Source organism: Bactrocera tryoni, chromosome 1, assembly GCF_016617805.1.
Source record: "Bactrocera tryoni isolate S06 chromosome 1, CSIRO_BtryS06_freeze2, whole genome shotgun sequence".
Classification (NCBI taxonomy): Eukaryota; Metazoa; Arthropoda; class Insecta; order Diptera; family Tephritidae; genus Bactrocera; species Bactrocera tryoni.
Genome location: NC_052499.1, coordinates 68,119,117 through 68,139,307, shown reverse-complemented (window position 1 = coordinate 68,139,307; position 20,191 = coordinate 68,119,117). Strand labels below are relative to the sequence as shown.

The following is a 20,191-nucleotide window of genomic DNA, read 5'->3' as shown; positions in this document are numbered from 1 at the left end:
ATACTGAAGGACATAGCTAACTCACACTTATCCCTTATATATAAATATAAGGTAGTTTCCAAAGTAAACAAAACTTTAGAAAAAAAAAACAGAGCACATAGTTTTTCGGCAAAATCAACTTATTTTATTCAAAATAGTCTCCTTCCTCGAACGAGTGTTTTAGCTCGTTGGCCAGTATGGCCCCCCTATGCCGGTGCAAGCCTTTTGAATCGCCTCTACGTCTGCATAACGCTTTCTTTTCATGGGAAAATGCATTTTCCCATGCATGCAAAAGGAAGAAGTCTCACGGTGCCATATCAGGTGAATACGTGGAGTGGTTAATGGTTAAAATGTCATTTTTCAAATAATCTTTCACAAGCGTCGATCGATGAGACGGATTCTGAGCAATTTTTGGTCGTCAGTCAATTTGTGCGGAACAAACCGTGCACATACCTTTCGTAAGCCCAAATGTTCGGTCAAAATACAATAAATCGATGTTTTGGAGATGTTCAATTCTATTTCCATGAATTCCAAGGATGATTTCGGCTGATTTATGATGAATTCACATACAGTTTCGATGGAATTTCCGTTGATCACGTATTTTGATTAGCCCACATGTTGATCGTCCTTTACTATATGTCCTCACGACCACTTTGAAAACATTGAAACCACTCGTGCACTCTGCTAAGGGATAAGCAATCATCGTCATAAACTTGTTTCATCAATTGAAACGTTTCGGTAAAAGTTTTACCAATTTTAAAACAAAATTTAATGTTGACGCTTTGTTCGAAGCTCATTTTCGCACCGATAACACAAACATACTGACACTTAAAACGCAATAGCTTCACTTTTAATCAATGAAATGTTATGAAACTCTCACTGGACAATTGATAAAGATAGCAGATTATAAAGCAACAGTCGACATATAGATGACACTATCAAAGGCCGCTCGATTCAAAAAGTCGTGTTTTCTGTGGAGCGCACCTTGCACATATTCCTTCTGATCGTTACAAATTTCGGAGCGACATAAAAACTCTTTGTCTCGGGTATAATGAGAGGAGAAACTTCACAAATAAAATTTAAATAGAATTAAAGCTTCTCATATAAATTCTTCTCATACAACATCGACTATCGTCACGCTTGGGGCGCCCTTAGTCGCTTTGCGCTTAATTTATTATGTAAAATGCTGCAGCAGCAGTATAATGAAAAAATAATGAGTTCTTAAGTTTTACTAAATACGCCAACGCTCCGTTCATTCATTCAAGCACAGACAGACAGCATTTCAGAGAATGCAATTGCCACTAGCTGAGCTGCTGATTTGGCGCACGACTATGGCCAACAACATGCTACAGCTGCGAACTGAGCTGTGCTTACTCAAATAGCATTGAAGGGACCAAACACGGCAAACAAATTAGAATGCCCAACAATGTCAGAGCAGCAATCTTCTACTTTATTTTTATCACTCGTATTCAATTATACATGTATTTATCTATTGCAATGCACACTCACTCGCTTGAAGGCAGCACAAGTGCACTGGGGCGTATACGTAATCAGAAGCAGTTTGCTTGCATTTAAATTGAAAATTTGCACTTGTTAACTATGCTATGAAGGCAACAACAACAACTCGGCACTCAACAAGAAAATGAATAATCTAAAACGGGCAAAAACAAAAAAAAAAATAGAATGCCAAGTCAAGCAAGTGAAATGCAAGAATAATAGGAAACTTAAAATGAAATGAAGAAACAGCAGTTAACAAGTCTAAGTGTATATACATATATATATATATATATATATATGTGTGTGAGTGTAAGTGCAATTGTAAATGGCATATGCAAAGCGACAGTAACAATCTGTCGTGCAAATGGGTTTTATCAACTTATCTGCACACTCAACCGACCAAACCAACCAAGCAGCTCGCCTTGACGCTTAAAGCTGCCGCACGTGGCATGCCGCACTGAGTGCCACTTGGTGTAAATTTTAAATTTAATCTCGTCTCTTGCGCAAATTAAAAGTTTTTGCGGTTGAGTGAAATTCAACAATCCGCAATTAAAAAACTACATCTAAAATCTTAAGCGTTCGCCTTGCTACTTCGGTGCACCGCAATCATTTGCATTTTGGCTGCTGCAGCTGTGCCAACCGCACCAATTTGCCGTGGTAACGTTGGCTGCGCCTTGCAATGCAACTATGAAGATTTCCTTTTTCAATTTGCTTGCGAATTCAATTAAAATTCAAAAGCTTTAAATAAACTCTTTTAGTTTCTTCTTCCAATTAGGTGCCTCTTGCCAACTACGGCTAAATTTTATTCAAATGCATTTGCCTACACTAATTTTAAGTAAATACTTCAATTAAGTAATTTCGTTGGCAAATATTGGTTTTATGTATGCCTGTTAGCAAATGGTGAATATATAATTGGGAGTGTAGAAGGAGGTGGAAGAAAAAATGTTGTAAAAGGCGACAGTATGACAAAAAGTAACAAGAACTAAAATTTTAACGTTTTTGGTGTTTCAATGCAAGCAATATGTTCGGAAAAAAAAGAGTTGCTTTGGATAAATCCCATACTATGCTCAACTTAGAGAATATAACCTGTTAAACAAAAAAGCTTTGCTTAGCAGAATTTAGCGATTCAGCGATTCGGACTACCGATCAGTTTCTTAAGTAGAAAAGGATGTGGGTAAGTTTTCATATCGATATCTAAAAAAAATGCGTGTATTCAAACAGACGACAAATTTCAACTTGCCGTGATGTTCATTTATAACTCAGGACGAAAATAGTAGAAAATATATACAAATATAATAAATGCCTGCTATTCCCTTCATCTAGAGAATACTCCCTGCCTATTACTAAAGCATTGCTTAGCGTAAATAAAATCACTTTTAATGTACTTTTAGTTCGGCCAATAACCTTCCATTGCCCTTCTCAAAATTATAATAGAAAAATTTATTTTCAAATACAAAAAAGAAACTTACTTTCTAGTGATTAATCCACTGTCTAACATAAAAATATCAACCGCAATAACGCTAATGGCAAATGCTAATCTAATAAATCTGCAGCACTTCTGTTGTGCGCCACACCCGGGCGTATGAGTAATTTATTGGCAACTCGCCTATGGCAAGGCACGTATAATTAAATTGTTTTTTAGCCCATTACTGGGCCGCAAATTCTTATTTTAAAATTCATGGCCCGTCCTTAACAGGCAAAACTGTACATTAAATACTTATATAGCGGCCAGGTTAAGTGATTCTAAATAATGGTGTGATTTCAGGCCAAATGCTTCAAATAACATAACAGCCTGCTGCGCCTCGACCAACAGCCCAGCTGGCCATAAATCCCAACGACTTGCATGTAACATGTGGCAACGCAAACTCATTACAATTTTTCATATTTATTATAAGGTAATAAATTTGTAAGCCGGCAAATTACCATTAACGAGCCAATAAAGGAAAGGATGTCCGCGAAATTAATGAAGAAATTTATTCATTAAACGCGTAGAGACATAAAAAAATTTGGGTTATAAACAACAGATGTCGTTTGATAAAATTGAAGATAGGATGGACAGGTTACAGAGTAGAGTGAGCTGTTGTTGTGGTTAGCAAGGCGTGTGCTTGCGTGTTATTTGCTAGTTGTTTAATTTAGGCAATACTAGGAGCTGCCTGGAGCGAGCTTTTAGTGGAGCTTTATTCAAACATTGGCTCCAGTATTCTAGTAAATATAGCTATATAAAGTAACTAAATATAACGTATAATTTATATAGTATTTTTTACTACTGCTTTTCGTTCTTTAAAGAATGGAGAGTTGCACGAGTATGAAATCACGTAGGTGAAGAGTTTTTTAGGAACAATTAAATGCAAAAACGAAATAGAAGCCTTTAAGTCTTACATTTCAAAATAAGCTTCGAACTCGATTCGTAACCATTTCTTCTAAGTACATTATATACTTTATAAGTTATATTTACTAATCTCTTAATAGCTTGCCAATTTTCGCTTTTTTGTTGAGAAATAGTTTTAAAAAATCCAGCACGCATTACCTTGCTGAAGTATGTTACCTGGCGCACATATAAACGCTTCTTCTTCTTAATTGGCGTTGACACCGCTTACGCGATTATAGCCGAGTTAACACATATAAACGCAGTTTACAACAAAATTGCTTTACAATTGTTCCACTACAACCACTTGTGCTGCAAATCTACTTAATGCCACTACTTTAAGTGCAACACTGTCACATAGTAAAATCATGAGTATTAATGGCGTGTTAAAACATCATTAAGCGCGCAAAATACTGCTGCTATTACTACTACTATTTTTACTACTACTACTGCTAGATACTGCAACTACTTTTACTCTTAATGCGGGTACTTACTTGCGGACGGTGGAGCTTACAAATTGCCGCGAAAAGTGAGCTTATTCGTGTTGCACTGATGCTATAAAGTTTTCATATCAGCAGCAAGTGTGATTAAAACCATTTGAACTTTGTTCTGTGATGCTGAAAGTGGCCTTTCAGTGAGTTTTCTAAAAAAATATTTCTAAGTGAGATTTGTTTAGGAATTAGAAAAAAATTAAAAAAAAAATAATTGAACACTGAAATTAAAATTTCAGATAAATATACTAAGTAGTTATATCGAATTAGCTGCCCATAATATTAACGAAATTTAATCACCCTGTCGTATGAGTAACATCGAAGCCCAACTCTTGATATACCGTACGTAAAATTATAACTTTATTTTCGAAGTAATAGATACGCAGCAAATTTAGAAAAAAAAAATAATTAATTAAAAAAATAAAATTAATAGAAAGAAAAGTTAAAAAAAATAAATATTAAATATCAGAAAATTAAAATAATAAAAAACGATAAAAAATATTTAATGCAGAAACTAAAAATTATAAAAAAAAAAACAATTTAATTCAAAACCTTATTATTAAAAATTAAAAGAAAATTAAATGAATTATAACAAATTAATAAAATAATTTTTTAAAATTTTATAAATATTTTATGCGAAAACCAATAGCAAATAAGAACATAAATAAAATTAATTAGCAAAATTCAAAATTAAAAAGTTAAATATTAAAAAATTAAAATAAATTAAAAATATTTAATTAAAACTTATTATTAAAATTAAAAACAAATAAAAAAAATGTAAATAGTTTAAAAAATTAAAATAATATTTAACTCAAATCCTTAAATATATAAAACAAAATTAATTCAGTAGAAAAAAAACTATCAAAAGTAAAACATTTAACAAAAAAAAACTTAAAATAAAAATAAATTAAAAAAAAAATTAAAATAGTTTAAAAAAATTAAAAAATATTTAATGCAAAACTAAAAAAAATAATAAAATACAAACAAAATAAAAATTAAATAAAAAAATTTAAATTAAACATTGTAACACTTAAAGTTATGTAAAAAAAAATATTTTATTCAAATTAAGAAACCAAAAAAGTACGTTTGGGGAAGGTCAATTTCAAACGAAAACGTTCTTTGAAATAAACCTGAATATGAAAAAAGTTATAAAACTTTTTCTAGTTATATGCTTTTATACTCGTACCAGACAAATCTTAAATATCGAAAGAACAATCAAAAATCCATTGATATAAAATTTTAATGACTTTGTTTCTATTTATGTATATGCCAACATCCTAGAACAAATACTCAATTATTTCGAAGGAGATATAAAAGCAAATTTGCAAGTTTTATTTACATTTGGTTCATAATAAAACTTGGAATGCACTTAAAGGTTTCCAAATGCTACAAAAAAAAATTTATTATAATTATAAAATTTAATAAGTATTTAAGCCCAAATTTATTAGCGAATTCTAATGAAAAACTAAATTTTTCACTATTATTTTTTATGCTAGTTGTTAGTAATTTATATTAAAAAACAAAAATTAATTAATATTTATAACAAAATTTATTAGCAAAATCTAATGAAAATTTAATCTTTAATTTAATATTTTAGTTTTCAGTGATTTAAACTAAATAAACATCTCTAAAGGATTTGTTACCGAATTCTAGTAAAAAATTTAACATTTTTATTACCATTATATTTTCGTGAAACAGTTCTACGTAATTAAAATGAAGAAATTATCTTTGTAATTTTGTTTTATTTACCGAGTTTTCTCATATTATTAAGAAAGCATATTTTTGAACTTAGTCTCACTAACAAACAAAAAAATGATTATCAACACCATATTTCGTAAAATAATCTTTATATCATTTTATATTTCTACCTACTTTTTGAATGCACTTAATTTTTGTACACTTCCTCAATCAACAACCTAACCTCACAAACAATATTTTAGTACTGTACTTATAATAAAAACTAAAAACCAAAGTATAATATAACTTGCTATCTATAAAACACTAATTTTATTAAGTAAATATGAACTTGAATACTAAATATTCACACATAAACAAATTTCATCATAACGAAAAAAATACAGCAACTGAGCTTTTTCCCTCTTGCAACATGTGTGTGTACTCTTCACTATCGCTACTCCCTCAGTATACTAACTACTTACTATCTAGTACTATTGCTACTACTTTTGCTATGTAACACTCACTATCCACTCTCTCTCAATATATGTATGTATATATCTATATGTATACGTATATACCATGCGCCCAAAACATTTGCGCCAGCCATAGGCCACCGGCGGTGGGCCAGCCGGCTTTATACCAAACAAAAAAAAAAACAACTAAAATCAAGGTATACAATTTGATGCGTGAATGCGTTGAGTGCATGGGCCAGCAAGGAACAATTTCGAAACTCTATATATACTTTCTTGATGTGCTCTATTGACACAACTAACTGTAATGTCTAAATGTCTAAAAGTACACCGCACACAGTCAACAGAAAAAATAAATAATGAAAATAAAAAGTATTTTTAAAGAAATGAAATGAACACAAGAAACTACTTTACTAACTCCATAACAACAACAATGTCAAATGCTCAAACTAAAGCAATGTAAATGGTCTGGTTTTTTTTGTGTCTTTATGTACTATTGTAGTCTATCCTACAATAACACGCTTATTTATTGCTGTTTCCATTACTCAATTTCTTCTTACAGAACTGAAAAATCAAATAGAAACGCAAGTAAATGAGCTAAAAACTCAAATAGAGGGAAAATGTGTCATGCAGTGATATGTCATCATATGATTATGAATACCAAATTATACCTACATATATAAACAAAACAAATACAACAACAACAACAAAATAACACAAATAAATGAAGCAAGCAAATGCGTACGCAAGAAATATATAACAAAGCATAACATATATATAAACAAATATATATAATTGAAAGCATAAATTATAACGGTAAAAATGCTATAATATAACAAAAATACTCAATATATAACAAAATTACAACAACCAAAATACTTACAACAAATTTTCCCCACTTCCCAAATAAACTTATATAATATATACATAACAAATATATATATATATAAACCATATATATATACTCAAACAACAACTGCAGCAAAAAGAAGTAGCAGTAACCGAAATTAAGACCGACAACCATAACAAAGCAAACAAGCAAAACCAAAACCAAAACACCCAAGGACATACAACCAAAACGCTGGTAAATGGCGCATATACTAGCGTATAAATATATACACATATAACATATAGCAAATAAATAATTACGTACTTATATACAACTAAAAGCAAGTATATATATAAATGAAAGGAGTAAATGAGAAATTGTTTAAAAAGTCATTAAATAAATTAGTAAATTACCAAAAAATATTATTTCAACCAAACAATTAACACTACATTTACGCAGGATTATATATACAAATAGCAGATAACAGTAAAAATGCGGATTAACTAATAATTTCAAATATAGAAAAGATCACTTACAATAAAAACACAAACAAATATATGAAAAACAATAATAAAATTAAACATATTTGCGCATTGCACAGACATATTTGCCACAAATATGCGTAAATGCAGCGAAACAAACAGACACAAAGCAAATAAATTAATCACACAATGATCTAACGAGGAAATGTTGATAAAACTCACACCGTACAAGCCACAAAAATTCAAAAAAACATGAACACCGTTAAGTAAGTGAACAAGCAACGCTATACCGCCAGATACGCGCCACAATGCAGATTACAAAAACAATGCAACCAAAAAAAAATAAAAATAAAATTACATAATAAAACCAAAAAACACACAGCGCACGCAATGCAAAATCCAAACAACAACACTGTCAACGAATGCTACATACGCTATTCCACTAACAACAACAAAAGCAGTGCTGCCTAAAAAAACACAACAAACAATAAATATGCAACAAAAATGTGGACAACGAGCGCAGCTGACCGAGGGGGGATGCACATTTAAAAAAGAGTGAACAACACTACGCGATATTGTTCGCGAGCGTTATAAAAGTCATGCTCATCAAACGCTCGCGAAGCGAAAACCTAAAGGAAAGATTGCTGCCGAGCAGCGAAGCAGTAGCGCATGTCAAAAAAAATCTAAGTAGGAATAGCGTAACAGTTTGAAAATTGCAAAAATAAAGCAGAGATGAAGTAACAACTGAAGTATGAGAGAGAAAGAGAGAGAGAGATATAGAAAACCTAAAACGAAAATGCCTTCAAAATTTAAATAAAATTTAAAATACAAAAACAAAAAAAAAACAACAACTATCATTTAATATAACGAGTACGCAAATTTTGGCATACATAACAACAAATATCTAATACAATAACAAATGAGACATAACAAATTGTATAAAGCACAGTAAGCGCATTGTTAGTAAAGCATTCTCAAAACAACAAAACATAAAAAATCTATTTCACTCTGCTCTAACAGAGCCTGCAAGCCACAAGCGAAATCTATGCAAACGTAACACACTTGAAAATGTCCAAAGAAACACGCGAACTATTCGAAATACTCGTAAAAGTCGTAACTAACCTTAAAAATTCCAACACTGCAACGTAGTTGGCTCGCTTACTTGCATAATACCACCCACACATGTACATGTACTTGCAAATGACAGCGTTGCTGCACAGAAAGCAGCCGACTATATACAGTAGAGTTTTGTAGTTAAGCCAAAATTGTACGAAATTGCATTTTTGAATTGTTCGAAATTGGTGATTTGTTATTGATATTGGCAAAATGTTATTTAAGAAAAAAAACAACCAAAAACAATCTATGAGACACAAATTTCAGCAAACAACTGGCTAATCTGTACAATTTCTTTCTTTTACTAAACTCCCTCAAAATAAATAACATACACACAATGAGCCCTAACCTCTGAGATTACACTGAAACGAAGAAACTGCAAATGTAAGTAAAACGCAAAATTTTTTCCATATACATAGTCCTCATTAAAGTAATTTCTATGATACATATTTGAGTATTTAGTTGATGTGTTTTACTGATTTTTAAGCTATTTTTTACAAACTTTATTTCTTTGTTGAGAGAAACAAAACATATTTTCAAACAGCTCATCAAGTAACTCATACAAATACATAAAAGTAGATTATATAAAAGAGTAATTTCCATAAAAAATAGTAAAAATATTATTAAAAAAATCAAATTATGAAAATATTTGTTTCTGAAAGCTACCATAATTATAGAACAAAAACAAAAAAAATCCAAAAAAAAAACAAGAAATTTTTGAAGCATAAACTTCTTATCACAGTCCAACATAGAACCGTTATAGTAGACACCATAAAATACATGCCATTTTCTTAAATCATTCTCAGAAGCATACACAATATATCGTTTACCTACCACATACTTATATAAAACCATACCATCATTCAACCGTTCATAGGCCGCAATAGCCAGCCAAGCACATATATAGTACCATTTATAGGAATTAATAGTCTTAATTAAAAAATTATTATAAATAATGTATTCATACGATTCTGTTACTGCCAACATATGTAGCTCTGTTCGCCCAGCAAATCGCCAGAGCGTTTATGTTTTAGGCAGCAAAACAGATTTAAGCAAATTTGTGATAGATAATAGCAAACAAACAACCGATAAATCTTTTGAAGAAAATATCAAAATAATGCACCACTCAAAGCCCCGCCTACATTTTTGGATACAGCACTGAATACCACAGAAAGCATGAGTATACCCAACAATAATCCAGAAAAAATTATGCATACTTTATCCCTCTAAAAAAAATATTTTGTAGTATTGTAGCATAGACTTCGTTATAATTGTACCAAAAGTAAATGTATCTGTGTAGTAAAGGATAAATTGTAAAAATTAAGTAGTTTGAGAATTTTTGCCATTATATAATAACATACAACTGTATGTTTGTATTGTATGCCGTAGGTTGTAAGTCAAGTGCGCAAATGCAGCTGTGATAGGTTTAAGCAAAATATTTAACCTATTCATCGAACGAAAAAGAAAGAAAATTTTATGTAAAACTCTCATCAAGTTCTTTTTCAACTAAAAGGCATAAATTATTTACCATAAAAGTGGATACAAAACTCATCAAGCATACGCTATATACAAATGTAATTCTATGATAATGTGATTTACTAGTCCTTCAAGGTATATATTATACATACATGCCTTCGATGGATGATTTTTTCTTCACCGTCAAGAGGAAAACTCTAACTCTCAATGATATACGCATATGAGAAACTGGAAATGCATACATTATGATTTTCTAGTACTGGAATGAGTTTTCATCCTTTGAATGAATGCTTATTTTTCTTCACTGTTTGCATTTAAAAGACAGAAAGTGATTAAAAACTATTTTTAAACCAATTTGATACATTTTCCAACAATACATTCCTTGGATGTAAGCTATTTTATATTTAGCGTTTATCTAATAGACTAAAAAAATATCCAATAGATTATTTTGCTTTCATTTTGAACATTTTTTTCAACTATGAATCCTTTTGACCAGTTTTCAAAAGTAGTGTCAAAAGAAATTGTTCTAAAGTACTTCGAAACCGTTTCCTTGAATTACATTCCAAAAAAAATTCCACTATATCCGCTTAGCGCATACATCAAGGCAAATATATCTCGGCTCTCAAGCTTTTAGACATCCAGGTGAAATGCGGAAAGAGAAATAAACTTGTGTTAAGTTCAGGGCGCCTTTTCCGGTAGCTGATATTCTACTTTAGGGTTTTTCGCTTGGCACCACGAAGGACTCTGCATAATGGTCCGAGCGTGATCTCCACGCGTTGTCGATGGATCAACCATCCAACCTTACTTCACCTTACATAGCCCATCTATCTCTCATTATTCCTTCTTTATTTTAATCAGTCCAGCGAGCTTAGTGGATTATCTACACAACTCATACGAACTACAAATCACAACTCATCTTGTTTCATAAACAACGAATAATTCATAAATTTTTTTTATATAAATGTTTGTATATATAAACTCTTACATTACGTTTATAACAATAAATATGCACATAAACATTTAATATTTATTGCACTGCTGCACATAAAACCGCGCTATAAGTATGTATGACTTGATTATATACTATATAGTTATATATAAGCATACCTCGCGCCACATTTTAATAAATACATGCAACATTATATATATATATATATATGTATATATATAACGGCAACGGTGCATGTTTTTCTTTTACAATTTTCATCACATACAACTTATGTATATGCCGTTAGGGGAAGTAATTTTTTTGTCTCATTTCGATTTTTTATTCACATATATTTAACATATTACATATAAATACTCTATATATAAATTTTTTACCATAAGCGTATTAATTATATATATACTATACTCTATATACAAACTTAAACTGACATAAAAATATATTTATCAATGTCACTTACTATCTCTTTTTTCTCTATTTTCTTTATCTTTCTCTCTCTCTTTCTCTTTTCCTTGCTGTCACTCGTTTATTTTCGACAATTTAATTGTGCTAATTGTAAAAACAATAATAACAACAACATCAACAACAACAAAACAATTAATGGTCTCTATGTGAATGTGTGTATTTATTACTAAATGTTTTATGCTCTTGCAATATGTGTAACTGTTATGCGCCCATAAGTAGTCAATGTATTTGAAAATATATAATAAAACAAGCTCGATTTTGAGGCTTACCGAAATTGAAGCTGAAATTATGTACATAAGTATGTGTGTTACGAAGTAAGCCAGACAAGTGTAAACGACAAATCACAAACATTATGACATGCGCGTGCACAACAACAGCAACAACTACAAGAGTTACAACCACAAAATGGCTTGAACCAATTCTCACCACCTCACAACTCAACACTTCGATACTCGATGCGGAATGGTGCATACGCAACCGGAAGCACACACACACAGGGATTGCAACACAAGCGCCACATGTTCGTACATAATGCAATGCTATAAAAATAGTATAAAATCTACATGTATATCTTTCTACCTGCGCCTTTTCTCATTGTAACCTAGAGTATACATTTGTTGGTGTTTTTTTGGTTGTAGGCCATGGTGCTTTTCATGCTAATTATTTGTGATTAGTCGCGATTTTTATGAGGTTACGTGACTTATGTGTAAATGCTTTAGTTCATAAATTAAGCCATTGGAGGAATGGCATGCATTTTGAAAATATATTTATCAAAATTCTAAGCAAAATTTAATGAGAATTCGTCGAAAAGATGAATATATAAATTAGCTTCGTGAAATGTTGGCCACACTGTGTATATAAAAATGTTTGCTTTACAAACCTTTCAAAATTCAACCATGATTCCAAAGAGCTATGACGACATGAAAATGCATTTAATTGCTGAAATTCGCAGCTTCTCGGGCAAAAATTCATAGTACGTCTTTCATACTAATGCTGATATTGAAAAGCATATTCTTTTTCTGAAATTTTCCGTCATCTTTCACCCTCTTGCTCTCACTATTTCTTTCATACTCTCTCTCTCTTTCTTGCTTTTCTTCAAACAAGTTTCATTTAGGTTCACGTATTCGCTAAGAAAAAAATTGGTTTGGAACTAGGCTTATGTGTAGTATTAAAAACGTTTCCAGCTAAATGAATGAAAATAGCAAATATTAACTAAATACAAAACGTGTGTCAACGTTGTGTCCATATTTTTTGCTATTAATACAAACAGTTACGTTAGCTTATATAGGAAAAATTTGTTATTTGTTTTCTAAAAGTACTGAAAATATATAACTGTTAAGCTTTTTGCTTGTTGATTTTAGTTAAATGTTATTTAATTTTAGTAAGAAAAAATATATTATGTTACATATTAATTAACGAAAGGCTAAAAATTAATTTTAAATCAGGTTGAATTGAATTATTAAGAAGAAAAATTTGAGCTGCTCTTAAAAAATAAACTTTACTAATGAAAAGTCAGCAACAATAACAAAAAAGTCACAATAACTGGTAATACGATACATAAACAAAACAATAGCAGACAAAAGAAAAGCTCGAGAGCTGGCGGTTGCGAAATTAACAGGTTTTTTTATTAACATAAAAAGAAAACATTTCTTTTTTATTTTTATTTTTTATTCTTCTTTATTTTAATTTTTTTCAAGAAAATTTTATGCAAAAATACTGTTTCTTCATTTATTTTCCTTCCATATCTATTTCATTACTTTAAATTTTAAAATACAATTATTTTATATACATTTTTTTATATATATTTTTATAAATTTTTTTATAGTTTTGTTTTATACATTTTATATATATATTTCTTTTTATTATGTACTTTGAATTTTTTCATGCAACCCTCTTGCTGCCTTTGCCTCTGAAAACTCTAAAAACGAGCTCTGCATGTATGTTTGTTATAAAAAAAATTAAAATAATAATAACAAATCTAGCAAATGTATTTATTGTATGTACTGTGTAAAAAATATTTCTTTAGCGCAATGTTTAGAATTGTTGTTTATGGCTTTGTGATGTATTATAGTACGATACTTATGAACAAAAATAAGAAACAAAACCAAATAACGCTCTTGCTTAAACTAAAGAGTCAACGAAATTGAAAGAGCCAAACAAAAATTTCAGAAATCAGTAAAAAAAATGTTGTCTCTATTAAATACACTAGTTTTGTTAAAAACTTCCTTCTAACAACAACCAAATATAAAAATATACCGCAGTATGCGTATTATTATATATGACAAACTCCGAGAAAGCTACAGACAATTTTTAAAAAATTATGCAAAACTCCTTAAAACATAATTTATACCTTCAAATGAAGATATTTAACATACTTTTCTGTATTTACATCCAAATAAACCAAAAACTGTATAATTTTTTGGAAAACCATCAAACCCTTACGACTCTCAAGCAGTCTGTTGCTACAAATATTCGAATAACCTATAACTACCCACATTTCTTAGCACAATAGTTACTTAGAGCGCAAAACAAAACTACTAAAAAGTCTTAAATACCCTCAAGAATAACATGTTTTGGTGAATATTCTAATATGAAAACTACAAAAATCTGATGTTTTTTTTTCTTTTTTTATTAAAAAACTTAAAACTTGGTTTTCTCAATAAAAAATATTTGAGCATAAATTTCTATTTAATAATGACTCCTAAACTTCTAAAGCTTTACATACTAGAAACAACCTTCGAACCCTTAACTTTCATACTAGAGATTGTTTATATAATATAGAAGCTGAAATTAAAAAAAAACATAAATGCAAATTAATGAGAAAAAAATACAAAACGAAGCAAAGAGCGCTGGCATAAATTAGGTGAAGCCAAAGAACAGAGATATAATAAAAACCAAACAACAGCAAATATATTTGTTGTAAGCCTTCTTCATTTCATTTGAGTGAAGTGCATAAATATATATATATATATATATATATATAAATTCAAGTATATACATATGTATTATATAGAAAAATTTAAATAAAAACGAAAAATTAGGCAAAACTTAAAATGTAAAAAACACAACAAAAACTTGAACAAACACACAGACCCATATACATAAATGGAATTGGCATAACACACGCAGACAGAAAAAAAAACGAAATTTGTAAATGTATTTTGAAATGCGTGTAAAATAGTATGTGAACTGCATGAAAAACATTTAGCAAGTGATACAACAAACCAGCACGAGGCTAAAAATGCAAATACTTTTACAACAAAGCAGCATGTAGCAAACGAAAACACACTCACATGCAAAGCAAACAAAATAAACGCAACTAAAACATATACAGATCCAAACAAATTAACAACAAAAGCGAAAACACACATTTATACAAACAAAAACATATACATATATTATAGTGAGCAGTTGGTAGTAAACCAACATTTCAATACACGAGCAGATACAAAAAATTTGCTAAAACAACAAAAACAAAGGCAAGCAAAAACAAGCTCATAAAAATACATACATGGCAAAATGTGAAATACAAACAAGAAGAAGATGAAAATGAAAAAAAAAAAACAAAAAACAGAAAAACAAAAATGATGTTGCATTAATTAAATTGTTACTTTGAAAATTTAACAAACAAAAACAAAAAAACTAAAAACTTAAATAAAATTATATAAACTAAAAACAAAATCTGAATGTTGTTCTTTTATTTCTTAACGTACTCGTTTACTACTGCTACTTATTTACTCTCTCTATAACTTTCTTAGCATATACATGCATAACTAAAAACAGCAACAAAAAACATGTAACTGGCTTCCACTTTCTCTTCTACTTTCACTTAGAACTTGTGGGCACATGTATTTATGAATATTTTGTTACAACAACTATACAGGCATGTACATTTTATATGCATATGTATATATGCTGCCATTTCTGGTTCCACTAGCAAACGAGAAACTCATTCAAAAAAATATCACTCATACGACATGGCGTACCTTAGGTTTGAGTAAGTTCTTATACCTTCTCCTTCCGCCTGTTAAAACAGTCTAACAGAACTAAATACCACTCACACGCCATGGTGTTTTCTTTCAGGTTTGTTTATTTCGTTTGCACATCTCGCTGTCTTTCACTTAGTAAAAGCGCTTTTCAGACCAAAAAATATCACTCATACGTCATGGCGTACCTTTTTAGGTTTATTTATTTTCATCAACATTATCAGCAACACATTGAGAAATTTCTTATACCTTCTTCTGCCGCCTGTTAAAACAGCAGATTAGTAGTAAAACATCGTTCATACGCCATGGTCTACCCTTTTAACTTTGTTTATTTCGATTGCTCATCCTGTTTACTTTCATATATAACGCATACGTCGTGGGGTACTGCGTTTTATATATAATCCATGTCTAAGCCTACCACCTCAAAAATATCCAAATTCAATTATGAGTTTTAGATATTTTTTAACTGGGCTGTCAGATTTGCTCTTCGACCCTCTACCAATAAAGCAATTTTTTAGTAAAAGCAAAATATATTGTAACAAAGCGTTCTCACAGTAAAGACTCTACTCTTTTCCGAAGATCCAAGCTGGAACTCAGAACTAGCTTTTTTAATGGAACCATAAAACAATCTCTACTTTTCTTTTAAAAATCAACTTACTTTACAACTCGACTTGATTCTTGTGTTCCTCAACAAATCTTTAGCCGATGCTCTCTTCATATATGTATATGTCATTTGTCCTGTCAATTTTTTTGCCTTCCTCTAAATTTTTTTAACCCCTTTCTTCATATTTTTTAATATTTTACCTCATCTAGTACTCAACCTGTTTCTGGCACACAACCCTTAATAAAATCTACTAGAGACTTGAGCATTTCCCATAGCTTATCTAGACCTCTTTCTGTGCCGTCAAACACTTTCACGAACTCTTCTCCACTCTCCACATTTACCAAAATCTATAAATTTCATACTTGAAAACACGCAAAATATATTTTTTAGCATCCATATTTCTAACTGTCACTAGCTGCGTACATGCCTACAAGCATACTTGCATACTCATTGTAAATAAATAATCATAAAAGTAAATCACAATTTTGCTATTGTCTGTCAAATGTGCAAAAACCAAAAACTACAACAGCCAAATAGACATTTATTACATACAAACTACATGTGTACTTCATAATCGAATAATATGTCTTTAAATATTAACTACTAAATTTATATAACTATATATATATGCATATATTATACAAGTCTATAAGGTAAGTTTGTGTGTGTGCCTCTCTTATAATTTCAGCTTGTATGAAAAAGATTTGGCATTTCATACGTAAAAAGTTTAAAAGCATTTTTTAATTGGTAAGTAAGTGAGGGCAAATGTCGACGCGGACAAACGTGCTTTGAAGTTGTTTGAAGTTGTTGGTGGTGTTGGCCGGAACACTTAAGCCGCTTGAATGTAAACATTTGTCAACTGGACACACGTCGCTCGCCTGGATCTACATTTACTTTGCAAAAAACTGATTGCGGCGACTGTCATAGCTTTCATTTTAACTGTAATTAATTGTTGCACATAAAGTCGTGTATGAATTTGTACTCCAATTATGAACGGTAGATTGCTACAATTTCACCACTCTTTAACATTGCACTTTCTCTAACATCTTGATGTGTAGGTTCGCACAGGAATGTCACATATCTATATATACTTGTATTTCCACATATCGATAACTTCACAACATCCTCATGAATATTTCACACACAACTACGCAGAAGAATTGCAGCATGTGTGGCATTACAAAGCATTTCACAAAAGTAGTCACACTTTGTATGTAAATGTTTTGGGAATCCACATATATGAAAGAAACACAGTTTAGTTTTTCTGCCAAAATTTAAAGCATAATACTAAAAATGTTATTGGAATATAAAATTAATTCTATTGTAGGACATAACAATACCGTTACTAGTTAAAAAATAAACACTCATTTTGCTAAAAGTTCCACTGCAGAGTTGTGCAACTCTCAGTCATAAAAAGTAATATATAGTAGTGGGTTAAAAATTAGGGCGTTTAACACAGAACCTTAAAAAATGTAGTTTAGCCGATTTTTCTATCAACTGGGCGAAAAATTCCGAATCGTGCATGCATACATATCAATATATATAAATATATACGTAATACAGCACACATATGCAGACATATTTAACAATCATGCATGCAGGTAGGTAAATCCTTATTAATTGTCGACATTTGTGCATATACACGTTACTATATTTATACAATAGCTTATATTTATACTATATGTGTACAAATATATAACTCCTTTGACACTTACTTCTAACTAAAATCACAACCAACTCCTCAATAATCTCTACATAGTAACAACAATATACAAATATTCAACTTCAAAATATAGATGTACATAAATCATATACTATCCTTTCAACATATATCTACTTTTTACTTTAATTCATAAAAAATAAATCACAAAGCCTACATACAGTCATTATCATTCTAATATCATGGTCAACATTCATAAAAGCAGTTATGAACAATTATTAAAATTACTTTGATGAAAGAAGCCAGAGGCAAATGTTTGAGAGTAAGAACATTTTTATAATAAATGTGTACTCAATTATAATAAAATTCGAGTTTTCGTCCAAAAAATCATTTAACTGCAATACAATTACATAGAAAGCAGTATAGTTAGAGCTTTCATCAAGAGACGTAGAGCTTTCATCAAGCGGCTTAAAGCTTTTATCGTTTTCTAGAACTATAGCTTCTAACGCTAACAAAGCTAGCGAAAAACTATTTAATTTATATGAAACTGTAAGCAGTGTAAGCAAGCTTTCATCAAAAGCGTGAAAGCTTTTCCTGTTTACTAAAACAGTCACTCTTTTTTCTCAATCTCTATTCTAAAGAGCTAAAGCTTTCGGTGTTTTCAGTTGAAACATTAGGAAACAGTGAAATATAAAGTTGTATTATTATTACAACTCTCCTTTTTAATGAGATCGTATGTGAGTCGAGCTTTCACAAAAATGTCCAACATTTTTAATTTGAGAAAATTTTACATACTTGTTAAGTTTGACTATTTTAATATAATCTACATTTATTTGAAACATGCCGATATATGTACTTAAACAGTTCAGTCTAGGCTTTGTCATAAACCACAAAGCTCCTCAAAATAAAGTATATTATTTTCAAACAAATTTATGCCAAATTTGAATCCTATTCGTTCTTTAATGTTACAAGGTTTTCAGAAAACTTTGATGAGCTTTCATAAAAAAGCTCTCATTTATCAGCTAGACTGATGAAAGCTTCTAGTCCGTTAGCCATTTTTCGATTTATGCGCTGCTGACACGTCAAAATGTTTTAACCAAATATATTTCAGTGCAAAACTTTAAACTACAAACATTATAAAACTTTCTCTTGCGAAATCAGTGTATAAAAAGTCTACGTTCGTAAATTTCAGCCCCTCTTTAACAAAAAAACAAATTATATATTTATTCATGTCATTACACGAAACTAATCTACAATTTTCAGCTGCTTCTCTACTTTTACTTTAATTTACACTTTTCATTCTTCTATTTTTAACAGCAAACAAGTAAAAAGATTTTACAAGGCTTAAATGCTCAAAAACAGGTTTTATTTAATTTTTATTTCAGTTACTTTAAAATTTTGTCTCATTTGAAAATTAATTACTTTTCGATTGCTACATACATCCATACCTGACATTTGTTTTAATTTATATTTTTCATTTCGAATTTACTTACAGCCAAATTGAAAAATCGTCTCAGTGATGCTTTTAAAAATTGCCCATTGAAAAACCTGTTTTAATTGCATTTGAAAACCTAAAAAAAAAAACCTAAAACAAACAAACACAGCCGAAAACAGCAAACATGACCAAACAAAGCAGGCAGCAACAATAACTAACTCTAACAGTAAACAGCGCGCAAATCACAAACAAACAAAGCAAAAGCGCAAGCAATACATAAAAAGCACAATTTCACTTGCGAGTATTGAGTTTACAGACAGCCCCACTCACATACACCGTGTGTATGCGTGCAAAGCTCAAATGCCAAAAACTATACAAAGAAACAACTTTTCGGAATGCGGTTTCAAAATTTCCAAAATTGTCAACAAGCCAGAGAAATAATAAACAGAAAATAAATGAAAAAATAATCTACCAAAAAAGTAATAACAAAAACCCGAAATTCTTGTAATTAAAATTTCACACAAAATTAGTGAAGAAATATAAAAAATATAAAAAAATATATAAAAACTGAAATGCAGCCTAGCAACAAAGTCTAACGAGATTAAATATATTTACAAACATTACATACATTAAACTCTGTTCCAAATTTATATTTTAAATATAATTTAGTGCCCTAATTTGTTATATAAACAAAAAAAATAACTTGAAATACGTAT

General features: G+C 30.2%; 1 protein-coding gene across 7 annotated transcripts in view; it reads left to right on the top strand.

The window, feature by feature from the left end:
• The window catches only part of LOC120766575 (complexin), a 215,084-nt gene extending 195,131 nt beyond the window's left edge, over positions 1-19,953 (top strand). For 4 of the 7 annotated variants that reach the window (XR_005704606.1, XR_005704604.1, XR_005704603.1 and 1 more), the window contains 2 exons: positions 7,042-9,287; positions 12,010-12,037. Coding sequence is in view for 1 of the 7 variants with exons in the window: in XM_040092168.1 (XP_039948102.1) it covers positions 19,536-19,597 (62 nt within the window). In the remaining 6 variants the exon portion in view is untranslated. Of the gene's footprint in view, positions 1-7,041; positions 9,288-12,009; positions 12,596-19,535 lie in introns of those variants that run through there. The other 3 variants (XR_005704605.1, XR_005704607.1, XM_040092168.1) reach the window with 2 other exon arrangements.
• The last annotated feature ends 238 nt before the right edge of the window (positions 19,954-20,191 follow it).